Source organism: Coloeus monedula (assembly GCF_965178545.1).
Source record: "Coloeus monedula genome assembly, chromosome: 2".
NCBI lineage: Eukaryota > Metazoa > Chordata > Aves > Passeriformes > Corvidae > Coloeus > Coloeus monedula.
Window position 1 is genome coordinate 51,159,093 of NC_138782.1, and position 16,435 is coordinate 51,175,527.

Below are 16,435 nucleotides of genomic sequence, written 5' to 3' on the forward strand. Positions count from 1 at the left end.
TTTAGCTTTTCTCTGTGGGGGAGAAAAAAGGAAGTTTGTGCCTGCTTGGAGTTTCCAGTCCCAGTATTGTACCACTGGCAGATGACAGCGATGAGATGAAGTATCAGAAGATTGCAGATAATCCTTTTAAAAAATCATCTAGTTGTAGGATTGATTTTGTTTGGGCCAAGTTCACTCATATGTAGCAGGGGAGCTGTATCACTTGAAACTAAGCTCAAATGAAACCTTAACACAGCTCCCTGACTACATTGAAATCCTTATTAGTAATGCCCGGTTTTACTTTAGAGACATCATGTTAAATCCTGTGCAAATACAGGGAAAGATAGCCATTCAATACAGACTTCATATTTCTTGAAAGGAAATGTCCTGGATTCAGCTGGGATAGATTTCACTTTCTTCCTAGTAGCTGATGCAGTGCTGTGGTTTGGATTTAGCATGAGAATACTGTTGATAAGACACTGATGCTTTTGGTGTTGTGGAGCAGGTCTTACCCTCAGTGAAGGACTTTCCAGTTTCCCATGCTCTGCCAGGGAGCAGGTGCACAATAAGTTGAGGCAGCATCATGAGGACAGCTGACCCGAGCTGGCCAACAGGATATTCCATACCACAGAACACCAAGGTCAGTATAGAAACCGGGGCAGTTGGTCAAGAGGGCCCGATCGCTGTTCGGGGGGCTGAGCATTGGTCGGCGGGTGGTGAGCAATTGCACTGTGCATCACTTGTATTTCTTGGGTGGGGGATTTTACTCCTTCCTCTCTTGCTCTCATTTTCATTAAGATTACTGTTATTATGAATATAAATTTTTTCAATTATTAAATTTTTCTTATCTTGTCCCATGGGTTTTACTTTTTCCTCTTCTCCTCCCAATCCCACTGGAGGTAGAGGGGAGTGAACAAGCAGCTGCTTATTTTCCAGCTGGAGTTAAACCATGACAGGAAAGAACTAGAATAAGTACTGAATGGGTTCAGGAATACAAATGCTCCGTGACTTTTTATCAACCAGTTGGTGTTGCAAAGTGATTTTGAAAAAAATATTTCTTAGGGTGAAGTTGCATGAAATGCTTAATGCTTGGATTTGAAACATTAGGTATTTGACGGAAGTGATTCTTTGAAGCAGACAGTGGTATCTAATTAGTTAACTACTAAGGCAAAGGAGGCAATATACCAGTTGATGAAATCGGTGGCAGCAGGAGTTTGGAAATAAATATCTCTATTTGGCACTGAGAAGTGAAGCAGAGCTCAAATTTCTGTGGATTGCCTGGCCCCAAGCTCATCTCTCAGAGCTCACATTTCTATGGTAAAATTAAATCTCAGTTTAAGTTCTGTGATTCAGTGTGGCTACTTAGTAAAATTTGTCTGACGTCCCTAGGTTGTGAATATTTTCAGTTGACCTGTATGGAGCTCTCAGTAAGACCCAGCTCTGATGGGGCATTTCCATAAAAGCTTAGTAGAATTCTGCTAGCAAAACCAGAGACACTTTAAAGCAGTAATTGTCATCCTAGCTAGAAACCAGAAACACAGTGGCATGTGAAAACAATGAACAAATAGAAATCCCAAACCTCAAGAAACCTCAACTGAGCAGAATATGGGGAACAGCCATTCATGGATTTATAATGCATTTTGTACTGGGTTCACTCAGACTGCCTCTTTAAAGATGCTGCATTCCTGGTTATGGCTGCACCAGACTACTGCCAGAGCCAGTGGAGAAGTGAGTGCTCCCAGCAGAAGGCAGCTCAGCTGCCTTCTGCCCAGAGCTGCTCTGTGCACCCTAATAGCATCAATGCAGGTGGTTTTCCAATGCTAAATGAGATGTCTCTGGTAGTAACGCATTCAAATTGATCGTCTGCTTGTATCTGTGACTGTCCCACTTCGTGTGTTCATGTTTAGGATTCGTAGTCCCTTTGAAACAAGATTCTCAATATCAAACCACAGTAAGCATGACAGATGGTACTAGAGTTGGCTGTCCTGAGTCTATTCTGTGCATTGCTAAAAAGGCTTGTACACCCTGTACACACTACCATGCCTTGGAGGTATCAGCATTTTGTCATTTGACTTAGTTCCCATTCTTTCTTTTCTACTCTGAGATTCTGCCTACTATCCTTACATCACCTCTATCAGTCAACAGTGTTGTTTCTTAGGCCAAGCAGATTTCTGGTTCCAGCTTAGATTAGCTTCAGAAGCTCCGTACCTACTGTCTCACGGGCAACATCAACACACACTCATAAATCTGTCAACAGGTCTCTGTGTGAGTAAGCTTGGCAGTGGACACACAACAGCATCCCCGAACAGAGCCCTGGAAATGACAGCCTCCTCCTGCGTTACTACTGGAGGTTTACTCCACAGACTGTGTACTTAGCACTCCCAAAACACTACCTTTTCAGCTTAAAATGTTGCCTTATAGCACAAGTGACAGCAAGGAGAAAGAAGCCCTGTCCTTCCTATTTAGCAAGTATACCCTTGTGTTCTCAGCCAGCTTTGTTCATGTCCATTCCTAAGGAAGTGCAGTTCAGTCAATCTGGTCTGGGGTAGCGACTGAATCGCTGGGCAGGCTGCACTCTTACAGAACGGGCCGAGCTTAAAGAACGGTTTGCTTATGCAATGACAAGCAAGCGGCAAAGGTCTCTCTGCTGCTAGCTTGATAAAAAGAAAAGAAAAAGTAAATGATTATCAATAAAGTGTGTTTGGTTAGGTGTCACTGAGAGAAAGAAAATGCCATTTCATGTCACTTTTTAGAAAGCACAAGGTGTGGAACTTTTGGGGATCATTTTGCTCAACTAATCTTCAGATTCAATATTAAAATCTCAAACTTCCCAAAGGAAAGAGATTCTGCATCTTTTAATGAAAGATAAAACAACAATATAAACATACACAAATTTACAGAGAAAGGATCAACTTTAATACATCTGAAGTAAAAGGTGTTCTTTTTTTAAATATGGTATAAAAATAAATGCAAGAAACATTAACAGAGAATATACAGACAACAGACAAAGACACAGGCTTTCTTTCTCAATGTGAATACATCAGTGAAATGAAACCTTCTGTGCTAATTTATTGTGCAATAAATGTGATGCCATATGTATATTTATTAATATATGCATTTTTTACATTTCTTCCAGTTTTTGATTGACGTATTTTTTTAATAAACTGTGCCTAGCAGAAGCTTTTTTTTCACTGTACTTGAGCTTGCAGAAAATAAAAAGACACAGATCCAGCTTGATATGAAGGAGGAAGTGAGCAGACAGTTTTCGAAATGGAGGCATCGAAAGGCTAGAGAGTCCCTCGGAGTCTGTAATGCCTTAGTATACACAAAAGAAAACAAGTCAGGTCCTTGCTCATGCAACATCTTGTTCTACTGTCCTCTGAGTCAGGCAATCAGTGAGCTACAAAGTATGTATAATGATTTGAGTCTGCTTCCATGCTACAAGGTGATCCTTTTAGTAGGACTGCACTAGACTGGTTAACCTCTTTGATGTGAGCGATTTCCCCTGAGGAAAAGATAAAAACAAAAAACAAAAACAGAAAACAGAGGCATGATCACTGCAAACCTGTTCATCAGCAACCACTCAGTGTTGCCACATCACTCTCAAATAACTAGGGGCACCAACTGGAGTCTGTCAAATCTTAAACCACAGGAAGTCCTTACACTTAAACACCTCCACTGCCAGCCAGCCAGATTGCTTCACAGAACAAGCCAGCAAATTTAAAGGCCGTTTTTGAACGAGATTGGTTTTGGCTGATGAGAAACTGATGCTGAGGTTTTTGCTGTCAGTCACACCCAGAACTTGAAGAAGGCTACCGCCAGCAAGAGTGCCTTGTGCTGCAAAGATGAATGTGCAAACTGCAGTAGCTCTGTCACAGAGGACAAAAAAGCTACTTTCAAGTTAAGGTAAGAAAGTAAGAGGCAGATTGCATATAGGTAGGAATGCAGCTTTTCCATAAACATAGCTATAGGTTTGCTGAGACCATATTTACTCTTTATAAAGAACATTGGTCAGGTATATTACATGTGACTGCATAACACTGCTTTGAAGGTGTTGTATTTCGATATTGTTGTTTTCGTCATCATTCCTCCTGTTGCAAGGATGTGGTTTCAATTTTTTAACAAGTTCTTTTAACAAGGTATAATGACTGTCCCACAAGAGCTAGGTCTACAGCATGAAGAAGACGGTATAAGGTATGTCACTCTGGTGAATTTCAGGCAGATTTGAGCTTTATCTGAGCCAGACAAAAACCACAGAACAGGAATTAGCTCTCCTATGGCCACATAAAAGGAGTTGGCTCTCCAAGGGCCATCCTACTGTGGCTCTGATCCAACAGAGGCAGAGCTGGCACAGCAAGCTGACATCACAGGCATACCCTGACAATGTAACACAAATATATCATAAATAATTAAATAGAAAATGGCTCTAACTCACCAGTTATATATTTAATACTTACATTTATTATATTGTTCATTTTAAGTGCCCAATTCAGAAATATGAAACTGATTTCAAGGACAATACAGTAAGAAATACTGTAACTATGGAGAGATGCTTCATTTTCGGCAGTAAATGGTAAATGAACTTATTCTGCCATATCAATAAATTGTTAAGTCATCTGCAGCATTACATCTCAGTGGAATTACACAATTTAATATCTATTGTCATTATCAATTAAATTTATGCTCATGGGGATCTGCAAGTTTGTCTTGAGCATTTGCTCATACGCAATAGATCAGAGCAGGTCTTCATAAAAGGAAGAATAACTATTTTATTCTTTGTTCTGTGAAATACAAGATGACCAAATTAGGATGAATACTTCTCCTACAACATAATTTGAAAGGGAACTCATGATTTGCAATGTTGGGTTAGACTGCTCATCCATCAGGTTCACCATATCACCTGACAGTATTAAAACCTACTTCTTTTAAAGATGGAAAGTCTCCTTCCTGGCACTCTGTCTTCCCTGTATCTGCCACTTTCTACCTATATTAAATTCACAGCTTCTTGATACTTTTTCAGCCTTAAATTCTGTTTTCCTTTAATGCATCAGGTTAGCTGTCATAGTAAGACATCTTTTCTTTTTAAATAGTCACAAATCCTCAACAGGAGTGTGGCCTTGGAATACAATTTAAAACATTAAAAGCATTTCCAAGATTAATGTTTTGTTAGACAATTTTGTTAGACAATTCATGACTTTTGGTGCTAGACATAATCTCAGAAAATTTTGAACATATGCTTATCTTTGCCTTTCATTAAGTTATTTGCACTTAAGTTTATAGGTGTACAGGCCTGGCTAATTTCTGTAAACATGTATGCGTTCCCTTTAGTACTGAACTGCATAACCCACTTAATTAAAATATTAAAACCTGGCATTCTCAATTAGTTACAGTTTACTCAAAACTACACTGGAAAGCTGCATAAACTCTTGTCGTGGTATAAAATCTGTGAAATAATTGTTTATTATTATTTGAAACTATTGTTTAGGAGTTTCAAAATTTCTGGAATTTCTGGATGGACCATAACGAAACTCTGGCATCTCAGGAATGAATTATGCTATCACATAAACTAGGAAGTTTTGACCTAAAATCAGGCCAAAAAGTAATTAGTTGATCTGATTTGTATAATCTTTTTCTACATATTGTTTGACTTTTCCCCTAGAGACACAGTGGGCCGTCATGACAATCTTTTTCTGTATTCAACATCACTGGCTCCCTGGATATTGCTTGTCTTTGGATATTTTTTCTCCAAAGCCCTACAGTGATCAAGAACTCTCTGGATGATCCTCTCTTTCACCTCCCCTCCCTGCCTCAGAGAAATCTCCATATGAACAACAACAACTACAACAAATGGTCTTTTTCCAGGCATTAGTAGTTCTAATTTGTCATAAAGTTGGAAAAGTGAGAGCTTAGGAGATACACCCTTCTTAAGAGATCTTCTTCAATGCTTATTCTGAATCATATGAAGTTCTCTGATTAGGAAAATAAGCTTTTAATACACAGAATCCATTGCAGCCCCAAATACAGAATTATCTCATCTTCTTATAAGATCTGCAGGGACTTGTTATTTTCCACTTTACAAAATATACCTTTCAAACTCTGTTCCAGAGTATACTTTTACTTTAGCCCTCTGTGGTAGCATTTCATAATTCCTGCTTCTAGGAGATTTCTAGATTTACTCAATTTACAGACAGGTGTAAGGCTCATCCATTGTGGGTCATAATTCAAGAGCTGAGCCTAGCTATTTATTTCAGATGCAATGTTAACAGCATTTCCGTAGGCCAGATTTTGATTTGGGAATCTGCATCTAACAGGCTAGTTTTCAGAGTTGTAGCATATGAAGATGTTTCCTGTGCTAATGAGATTAAAGAAAATTGGGGGGATTGGGGGGGGGGGGGGGTGAAGAGTGAAGTCAGAAGTAGTTGATGTTTATGTGAATAATAAAAAGGAGATCCTTACTGTTTTCAATATATTCTTGCCATCAACATTTAGAAGCACACAGCCAAATTCTAAAGAGGATTAGGATTTTTTGGCTGTATTAGTGCACTTTGGACATAACAATTGCAACTATTTAAGAATTTTACTAATAATGCAGAAGCCAAAATGGAACCCTGCACACATACCCTGACAAGAGAGTCAGAGTACGAGAAGACAACACAGCAGGTGGAGTGACCAAGTACATCTAAAAGTACAAAATCAATTGGCCTCAGCCTCCAGTCCCTATTTTAGCATATTAACTGTTTGACATAGAGTTGTCCTTCCAACTTTACTTCTAGAGAATTTAGGGGGGGGAAATTGTAAAGCTATTTGCAGATGCTGCTAAATACAGTCATGTAGACTGACCCATTTATGCAGCATGACACTAAAACCTCAAATAATCCAGCAAAAAAGTCAGCAACAACCTCCATACATATGTGGCTTATAAGAAGCCAATATGAAATCTGTATAGGGGCTGGAATTGAAATGTATAACAGAAAAAGATCACGTATTTTCCTTTTAGAAGATTAATTCTCTTCCTTTCTGCTAAGCAACCTCAGTGGTTCCTTTTTCATGTTTCTTTATTGCCAGTGCAGATGCTACTTCCCAGGATTGATACTGGTAGAACTAGAAAAGAGAACTCCACGCATCTGACGGGAAAAGAGAGAGGTAGCGTGAACCCCACTGTGAGCAAAATGAGATGTGGAGCAAGAAGCAAACCTCCTTGGTCTCACTGTTCCCCATCTGCTCATGTGTGAAACACCTGCAGCACACTGTCAGCTCTGCCAGATCAGCAGGGAAACCTTCCAAGTGACATTGCAGTGCACTACACTCAGAGCTGGTGTGTAAACAGCCCCTGACAGGAGCACAACTGGAGAGACAAGGGAGAAGAAGCAGTAAATCCCTTTCCATGTTGAGGGAGCCCTTGTTCTACCAGCACAAGGGAATTGCTTCAGCACTGCTCTGGGGTTCAGAATTCTGCTCCAGTTTCCACAGAGCACAGGATGCTGCTCTCAGCCATCTGTGCAGGTGTATTTCTCTTTCAGATGTGAGGAAGGGGACAAGGTTAGTATTTACTGAATTTGGGGCACAAGTTGTCAGTACAGCTGCAGTACTAAGTGGTTACATGTGCAGGGAGATCCTTCTGCCTCTGGCTGAGATTTGCAGCCCTTTGTTCCCTTCTCATTAGGGCTGTACTCTTTCCTGCAATGATCTGAGGACAGGAGTCAGAGGCTGAACAACTGCTTTCCTGTTTTGGCTCACTCCAAATCCACTGACAGTCTCCATTTCTTTCTCCTTTTACACTTTGCATTTACTGATGAGCTGCTCTCACTTGTGATTAACCTAAAAACTCTTGTCAAATGGGGTAGTTTGAACTTGAATAACCATCTGAAGTGTAGGTCTCCTAGGGACCGATGCACAAGAAAAATATTTTCAGTATGTTTGTCCTGGGCCTGACTCCTCGATAGCTCTCTCCAGTTCTCATTCCTGTAAATAGCCTAAGAATCAGGTATATGTTTGTCAGCTGCAAAATGGCAGACCCTGGCCCAGTACCTTACCAGTCTGTGCTGGCTCCTCACTTGGATGAACCTGGTTGTGCAAGTGTTACTCCTAAGCTCCTCTCTTCCAACACAGAGCACAGCAGCTTAGCTCCAGTCACTGCAGAACAGCACAAGGAGGCCGGTCTTCACTGGCACGTCCTTTATGATTTTCCTCTGTAGGCATAATTCTTTAAAAAACCCCAAAAACTATGGGGATTTTACTAATTAGTAGGCCAAAATAAAAATTTCAAGTATTTTATTTGTTCTTTTTTAGTCAAACATGAATAAGACTTCCTGAAATGGAAAAGGCCTTCATTTCTACAAATAGTTATTTTCATTCTTGTTTTGTATTTGTCAAATAAATAGCTTTATGATTTAGTTTTCTTCTGACCTAGCTACTTTTTTGTTTAAATTTTGGGAATGACCTGTAAGTAAACTCAAAATGAGATTCCACAGCTGATAACTGCATTGAATTTCTCGGACAATGCTATACTTGAGGAAAATCTAGCCCTTGGCAGGATTTCAGGACTAGACAGACTTTTGGTCTGGCACAGTAGGGCCTTGTGTTTTATAACTTATATATAACTTATATATAACTTATTATAAAATAAGTTTTACCTATTCATATAGAAAAATTTATTGATTAACAGATGAAATTGATTATTTATATGCTTTGTTGCTCTGAAAAAGGGACAGATTTTAACACGGAGAGAGATTACACTTGTTTAGACATTTGGAAAATCTATGACCTACTGATAAGAACTGGGGAAGCTATTTTAATGAGTTTTAATTTCCATCTCTAGGCCATAATTCACAACGTCATGTTAAGTGGCATTGGATTGAAGCTCTGTGAAAATGTGCTCTGTTCAATGGCCTTTGCATTTCACATCTCATGCATGAAATGGCCTATTGTTACTGGTTTGGAGGGGGGAAAAAAAGGACTCTGGTCAGCCAGTTCTTTCAGGTAAGTGGGAGAAGAAAACTGTGTAGGATATGGGCAATACAAGACATAACAGTTTTAAACTCAGAATTATTAAATGGGGTTTTGTTTATGATGTTATGCATGGAGACAATTACAGTTTGATGGCTTTCTAGTTTAATAGATGAACTGAACTTGGTCTGTTTTGTACTGGCTGTACTTCCCTAAGACCTCACAAGCTTAAAACAAGCACCTTTTTTTTGCGTTCTGTGTGACTGTGCAGCAACAGGTAAAATGCTAACACTGATGGTGGTGTCTGAAGTCATGGCACCAACACATGAGGATGAAGGGTCTACCCCTGGTAGCTCTAAGGAGGAAGGCTACCCCTTCTTACCCCACTAACTCGGTTCCTGGTAGGACAATAAAATTTGCATGGGGTGGGAATTAAATTAGCCCACTCCCCCTGTAAAGCAGGTCCCTTTGTCTCGAGGGTTCCAGACCAGTAATAGCAGCTAAGCACCAGGCTGGGGCTCACAAAGTCCTGCTCAGTCTGCCACTGTCACAAGTCCTGCATGCACATGACAAATTACAGACAAAATTGTTCCTTAAAGAACCTCTTTGTTCCTGTTATCAGTGTATATTCGCCTAGGTTTTTCCCCTCTAATGTAGATACTCACACTTGAGGTAGAGGAAATTTTCTGAGCTTTTTAATTTTTAATTTTTTTATAGTTTTTTCCCCATGTGAATTTTTCACAAGAATTTCAGTTTTTAAATGCCACAGAAACTGCTGATTTCAGTCTCTCTACTGCTTTAGTATGCAATGAGATTCTCCTGCTCCATGACTTATACCTTTAACTTCCCTAGTCCCTTGGGGACCTGCAGGTGACTGGACTTCTGTTATTCTCAAAGAGAAAGCTGAGGGGCTGAGCTAGGCAGGGAGAAGCCCAGAGCACACTGTCACTGCTCTCTGTGCCTCTGACTCAAAGCTGTGACACACATGGTTGCCCATGTTAGTCCAAGGCAATTCCCCTGTCTGATGGCTTCATTCCAGCAGCACTGAAGTGTGTGTGCTCTATATTTTCACATAGTACCTGGGAGCATAAGTGAGGCAGACCAAGCATACCTGGGGTTACTACTCAGATACAAACTGTAAAGTGTTCAATAATAAACATTACATCTAGCAAATGCCAGTTTGCTATTACTTCTGTGTATTTTATGTGAATGCACATTCTAATTCTAGTTAGAATTCTAGAATGTGAATTCTAACACTATCCATATTGTCTGCTGCAGACTGCCGAAGGCATTAGCAATTTTGCACTATAAAATCTACAGAGCAGCTCATTAGTCAGTTTTTAAACTGAGCATTTAGGCCTTTCATGAAGTGTACCAACTTACTGAATTTTTTCTGGGAAGAAAACTCTTCAGTGTCAAAGAAACTCAGAGCTGAGCCTAGTATATACCTCCACTTCTATTTTTTCTCCATCAGACTAAAATAATGACTCATTATAATAGGTTATTTCCATGAAATTCATGAAATAGTACAGAGTAATTGCCCTCTACAAAGTTTCTAAACTTTCTATTTTAACAAATACTTTCTGTAGCAAGTATAACCCAATTTCAATTAACGTTGATCAGAAGCCTCTTAGAGTCAACAAATCAGATTATGAATTACGAGTCCATCTTCTCAGATTCAGTCCCTAGACACAGCCAAGGTTATTGGGGTTTTTTTAAACACTTAAATGGAAAAAACTGAGTTCTAATTTAGTTTAATACAAACCCACTTTGATACAAGTGAGGAAAAAAATGCAGTGAAAATTAGTCTAAATATTGCAAACCATCAGAGAAGAGAAACTGTAATTTTCATCCCACTAAATCAGAGATGATAGCACTTATCCAAGTTGTAGAAGACCCTTTTCACACCTATTTTCTGTATTAATCAGTAGAACAGATCTATTCCATGGTCCCTCACTTCATAGTTGATCAAGTTAATCAGTACACTGTAGAATATTCTGAGAAATGTTTCCCTTATCACTGCTGATTGGAACCACTGTACCAAGGTGGATAATTACATATTATAAACTCATCACAACCAAGAACAAAAGTGGAAGAACAAGGATGCCTGGTGGAAAGAGGTCCTGGGGAAGTGGGTGACATGAATTCAGTCGTCTTGGAAAAAAGCTTTGCATTTGAGCATCCTGATATTCTGGATTAATTTGCAAGCCTCAGACCCGTGAGTCTAGTAGAGATTATAGATCTAGCAGTGACATGTTTTTCTTTCATACCTGACCCGAATTGACAGACTCCACCCAGGTTAACAGGTAGTAGTTGGAAAAAAAGCAAAACCACAGATTTTATTTCACAGTTTGCTCTGTGAAAAAGAAAAAAATATCCCTCCTCTATCGAGTTACTAATGTCCAGAAATCCTCCTAGTTCACAGCTAGTTTATTGGGCCTGCCTTGCATCTCTGGCATGCTGCTATTCTGGTACTTCTGCCCTGAGATTAGCAGGATGAAAATCGGGCACGGCTGCAGGGCACAATGCTCCAGAGTTTGTACCCAGAACTGCTGGTTTGTCTGTAACGCTGCTCTGGGAGGCATTTCAGTGTCTCGCAGTCTTTTCTTCCCATTTCCCCTTTTTGTGCTGTATTCCCAACCCATCCACCTGCAGCTTGCTATTTCCCCCCTCATGATCACCTGTTTACATTATGTTTACCATAGCCAGTTCCCGACCCCTGGGCTGCCCAAAATGCCATGAATAAACGTAGCATTGCAGCTTGCCAGGCACTGTGACTGGGAAAAAGTTTGGTTCTCAGAGGTCCTGGATGTATTACCCACTCTATGCACTCTCTTTTACAGACTTTTTATTAATATGGAACTTCCTACTGAATTATAGTGGAATTATCATGTACAACACTATCATGTACAATGTTGTTTTATAGATCCAACCTGTTTAGACAACACACAAATCACAACTGCAACATGCTATGGCAACACCACCATGCAAAACATTGGGGTTTTTGTTTCAAACATTGGGATAGTTTCCTTTGTGGCTGTTTATTTACTTTTAGTGTCCTTTACTGACTTTGTCCCATTGAATCCAAATTTCTTCCTGATTACAGTGGATTCAAAGCATATTACAGGAAGCCTTTACCTATAAGAAAGTAGTTAAAGAATTACTATTTTGTTTTAAAATGTGAGATATTCCCACAGCCTCACAAAACTTTCACTGTGTTTCTTTTTGTGATTACTGGAAAGTATATATGTATTTTTTAAATACTTGAGGCAACACTCTTGAGCCTCATTATAGGGGAGACAGTTTCTGACAACTGCTTCTCCTTCCCTAGAAACTAAAAAAAACAAAAACCATGATCTTTGCTGAAAGCTCTCATATTTTTCACTTCAACACACACAGCTCCACTGACCAGGTCACAGAAAAAGCCACAGACGCACACGCACACACACACAGCAGCGTCACCTGCACAATTCAACAGACAATGCAGACAAACTTGAGTATAAACCAAGATCTTTCTACCTCTTTTCATAACAGGTTAGTGCTCGCCCTCAGTGTTGGTGTACAGTTTTTATGGCATGGAAAAATAGGGATGTTTCTGCCCTACAAAAATAAATGCGTTGAATTCTTTAGTTTGAACTTTCACAATGTAAAAAAAAAAAATCCCAAAGAAACTGGATAAGTAAAAAGAATCCCAAATATCATGAAATCAGTGGATCTTTTGGCAGGTGGCAAAAGAGCGCCCACACAAAATCTACCAGCCTTAATTTTTTTTACCTTTGAAAAATAGCTTTCGAAAGTTATACATTGAAAAGAAAAAAAAATCAGTTCTTGTAGTCCATTATGGAAACGAATCCAAATCAAACCCTTGCACATAAACAGTATGAATTCTTTGGCCCTGTAGAAGCTGTTAGACATCAAGGAAGATGGGGAAATTATTACTGTTTGTTTTTTCCTGTGCCCAATTAAAAAAAGGGGGACAAAGCCTTTTTTAGTAAAATAAAAAGAAGACAGGATGGAAATCCAATGTATTCAATTGTTTTAGATTTAGTATTTAAGAAGGCACCAGAAAAAGAAACAACATCAAGCATATTTTCACAGATTTTTTACTAAAATTATAGGGGGGAAAATGACTAATTTCATGCTTCCTAATGCAAAAAGCATGGCTCCCAAAGGTCCATTCCTCCATGTGTGACTATTGAGATCAGCGGGAAAGGGACTAGGGAGGAGGGGTTGTAATGAAAGCACACTATAAAGCTGTCATTCCCAGGAAAATCCACAAGCTGTGATGAATACACTTTTAACCCTCAGGTTAGAGAAGCAAACGGGAAAGTAGGGATCAGTGAGGGGAAGGGGAGAAGGATGTCCCATCAGGCTTACTAGTCTTCCGAGGCAACAAACTTACCACATTGCGTGTGAATTTCTCAAAAGATGTTCGACGATCCAGAGTGTTTTCCAACTTAAATTTGAAATAAATGAAACAAAGGAAACAAAAAGAAAAAGGAGGGGAAAAAGAAAAGCAAGAACAATGGAGTAGAAAAGAAGGTTTGATGAAACAATGGACTGCAAAACAAAGTTTGTATAAATCAGGAAGCAAACACAGGTATGAGGCTGTAAAGGGACTTGGCAAAACAGGGGATGGGCAAAACAGATATAGTACTTGACAAAAATAATTTTTCATGGGGATCAAACTGGTTTGAATTTAAGGAAAAACTGAAAGTAAAAAGAAATAATGAAGTGCACATCTTGTGTTAATGAACTGACATTCACAAACTTAAGGACTTCACACGGACAGTTGAAGCTTTCTGGTATTTTCAACATCTCTCTCTATATTGGATCTTCAGAAATCAACGTTTGAACAAAAAACAAAATCACACAGTACTTTCACATAATTTTAGGTTGTCATTATAAACAATAGAATGCTACAGTGTTAATAACTACCTTGTTCCTGTAACAGTCAGGGCCCTGATTTTGCAAGGCACAGGGCTCCCAGCTGATTCTAGGAGATTACTGTTTAGAGCCCACTAACAGAATTATTTATCATCATGGAAATCTGCATTGTACAAGCTGCTCCACATACTCTGGGCTGTGGCTATTCAGAACCCATTCCATGATCTGGACTTTTCTAAGCAAATATTACATACCAAGTCATGAACCTCTGTTTGCCAAAGTGTGGCATGATCAATCTTTCAGGTCAGATTCCTAGCCTACTCAAAACTATTCATGTAGTAATAGGGAAAGAAACAAAATTAGGAAGCCCCTATATTTATAGTTGAAGTTAGAAGTTATTAATATGAATAAGATTGTTTCTAAACACATTCTGTAGCTTTCATAGGTGGAATAAAGAGAACAACAATTATTACATAAGCAAACTTGCAAACATGAAAGACTATTCTTCTGGGATTTTATTTTATTTTTTTTAATGTATTTGTAAAGCACTTTGCAATTTAAGGTGCTTCATAACAGAGAAAACAGTACAATATGGGATGTAAAAATAAAAATAAGTTTTGCTAGATTAACTTATTGAAACATGCCCGCATGCAGGATATATACACATATATGTATATTGAACTCCTGTGTGTATGTGACCCTCCAAAAACGCCAAGCTGGTCACCTACCAGATATCCAGTTGCACTGGCACAGGGGAGAGAAGACTGAGTATTGTTGCAAACATAACCACTGCTTTGCACAGTGGCAAGACAAAGGCAAGATGGACCAATACCTTTTTCTTGGCCTGTAGCAGCTCCTGGTAGGCACTGGATCGTATAAAACGAGGATAAGAATCACTTTTCATCAGTTTGTAAATGTGCTCCTGAAAAGGAAAGGAGGAGCTGTTACTCCCTTGAAAGAAGACACATGTAAAATGGGAGGCAGCCACACGTTTTGGCTGTGGAATGTACACCAGCTAGCACTACTATGAATAGGAAGCATTACAGGACAGCAGGTTTCAATTCTGAAGCTAAGGCTTAATTGCTTTCTATTCTTAAAGAAGAAATACCACCCATTTCTTATATATAATTACACAACACACCTTTCTTTAATTTATAGACCAAATTTTCCAGTACAAAATTATTTTCTAAGAACTGACAACTGAGTCCTGGCTTAAGGCCCAACTTCAAACCTCCCTTACATTAGTTAGTTTAGCTAAGTGATGAAATTAGGAGATTTGGGTCCTTCCTCATCAGGTTTTCTGAATTAGTTTCTGGAGATACTCTTGTGATTTCAGAGGCTAGGAAGAGGTACTAGGTTTTGTGCTTAGGTTAGTGAGGATTTCCCCTGGCTACTCTTGAAAACATTCTTTGACAGATGTTTATTTAGTCTGCTCACCAGCTAACAATATAAAAAGGAATACACATATGTAAATTGAAAAACAGTTCCAGGCTAATCTAATTTTCAACATATTAGTTCTTCAGAAGCATATAAAAATTTGGAAACTTTTATCCAGAAAATAAATTACCAGAGCAGCTTAAAAAACTTTTAATTTTGGAGCATTCTAATTTCTGAAAAAGATGAAAAAAAATCTCTGATGTAGGACACTTGATAATTCTAGTTCTGATTATATGCTAGAGGAAAGATTTTTAGAAAAAGCATTCAGAATAGGAAATGCCCTCAAAAGTACTTTTAAAAGATCCTGAATTGTGTTAGCTATTTTTGTGGAGTTTTTCTTCTACTCAAATTCTATTCTTTACAGTAGGAAGCCTGTAGCACAGCAATTGGGAAACAGCAAACAAGCTGGAAAGTAAATACTGTTTCTCAGCTTGGTAGTGCATAAAATTAGTGAATATAAAAAAAAAACCCAACCAAACAACCAACCAAACAACCCCAAACAAAACTCCCCACTTTATCTGAAAATTAAGGCAAGGTAAAATTAGAGCTGTTATTTAACTTTTGCTGTATTAGAAACCTTAAGAATTATTCTAAATGTCTTTGATTGTATTTCTTACACTAAGCAGAGAAATTCTGGTGTATATTCAGAACTTAGACTGGTTTATTTGGGGAGGTTTTTTCCCACTCAGTGTTTGTGAAAGCAGACAATGCAGTCAACAGAGAGCAGAAACTGGTGATGGACATGAAAATTTTATTTCTGAACAAGAAATATGCCTGTAAAAGCAAGAATAAATTAGGCTGTATTAGTATCATTAATGTACACATTAGCCAGGACACATGTTAATGCACATATTTAGCACAATCAGACTATTTTTACTTACGTGTCCCATTTTACTCATGTGGCTGCATTTGACATGGAGTTTCATCTTTCTGTATTTCCAGTCCAGAAATGCTTTTCATACATTTTTAACCACAATTAAATGACCCACCGACTTCCAGAATGGCACACAAGTGGTCTCTTTCCCAGCTGGCAGGCCAAAAAGGGCCTGTTGCAGAGGCAGAACCCTACTCCTGACAAAACCCTCCACCTCAGATGGACACTTTAAAGCTCCTAAAGCTTCAAGTGAGAACACAGCAGGTGTAGCCTCTCCCTTTTCCAGAGAAATTGAGGCTTCCAGGTTTAAGG

General features: G+C 38.9%; 1 protein-coding gene across 13 annotated transcripts in view; it reads right to left on the bottom strand.

Moving 5' to 3' along the window:
- RGS7 (regulator of G protein signaling 7) overlaps window positions 1-16,435 on the bottom strand; it is a gene marked incomplete at both ends in the record, with an annotated part of 239,303 nt that overhangs the window by 13,353 nt on the left and 209,515 nt on the right. For 5 of the 13 annotated variants that reach the window (XM_082301774.1, XM_082301768.1, XM_082301775.1 and 2 more), the window contains 2 exons: window positions 3,434-3,484; window positions 14,645-14,734. In XM_082301774.1, the coding sequence (XP_082157900.1) occupies window positions 3,434-3,484; window positions 14,645-14,734 (141 nt within the window). Of the gene's footprint in view, window positions 1-3,392; window positions 3,485-12,450; window positions 12,526-13,327; window positions 13,382-14,644; window positions 14,735-16,435 lie in introns of those variants that run through there. The other 8 variants (XM_082301773.1, XM_082301767.1, XM_082301777.1 and 5 more) reach the window with 4 other exon arrangements.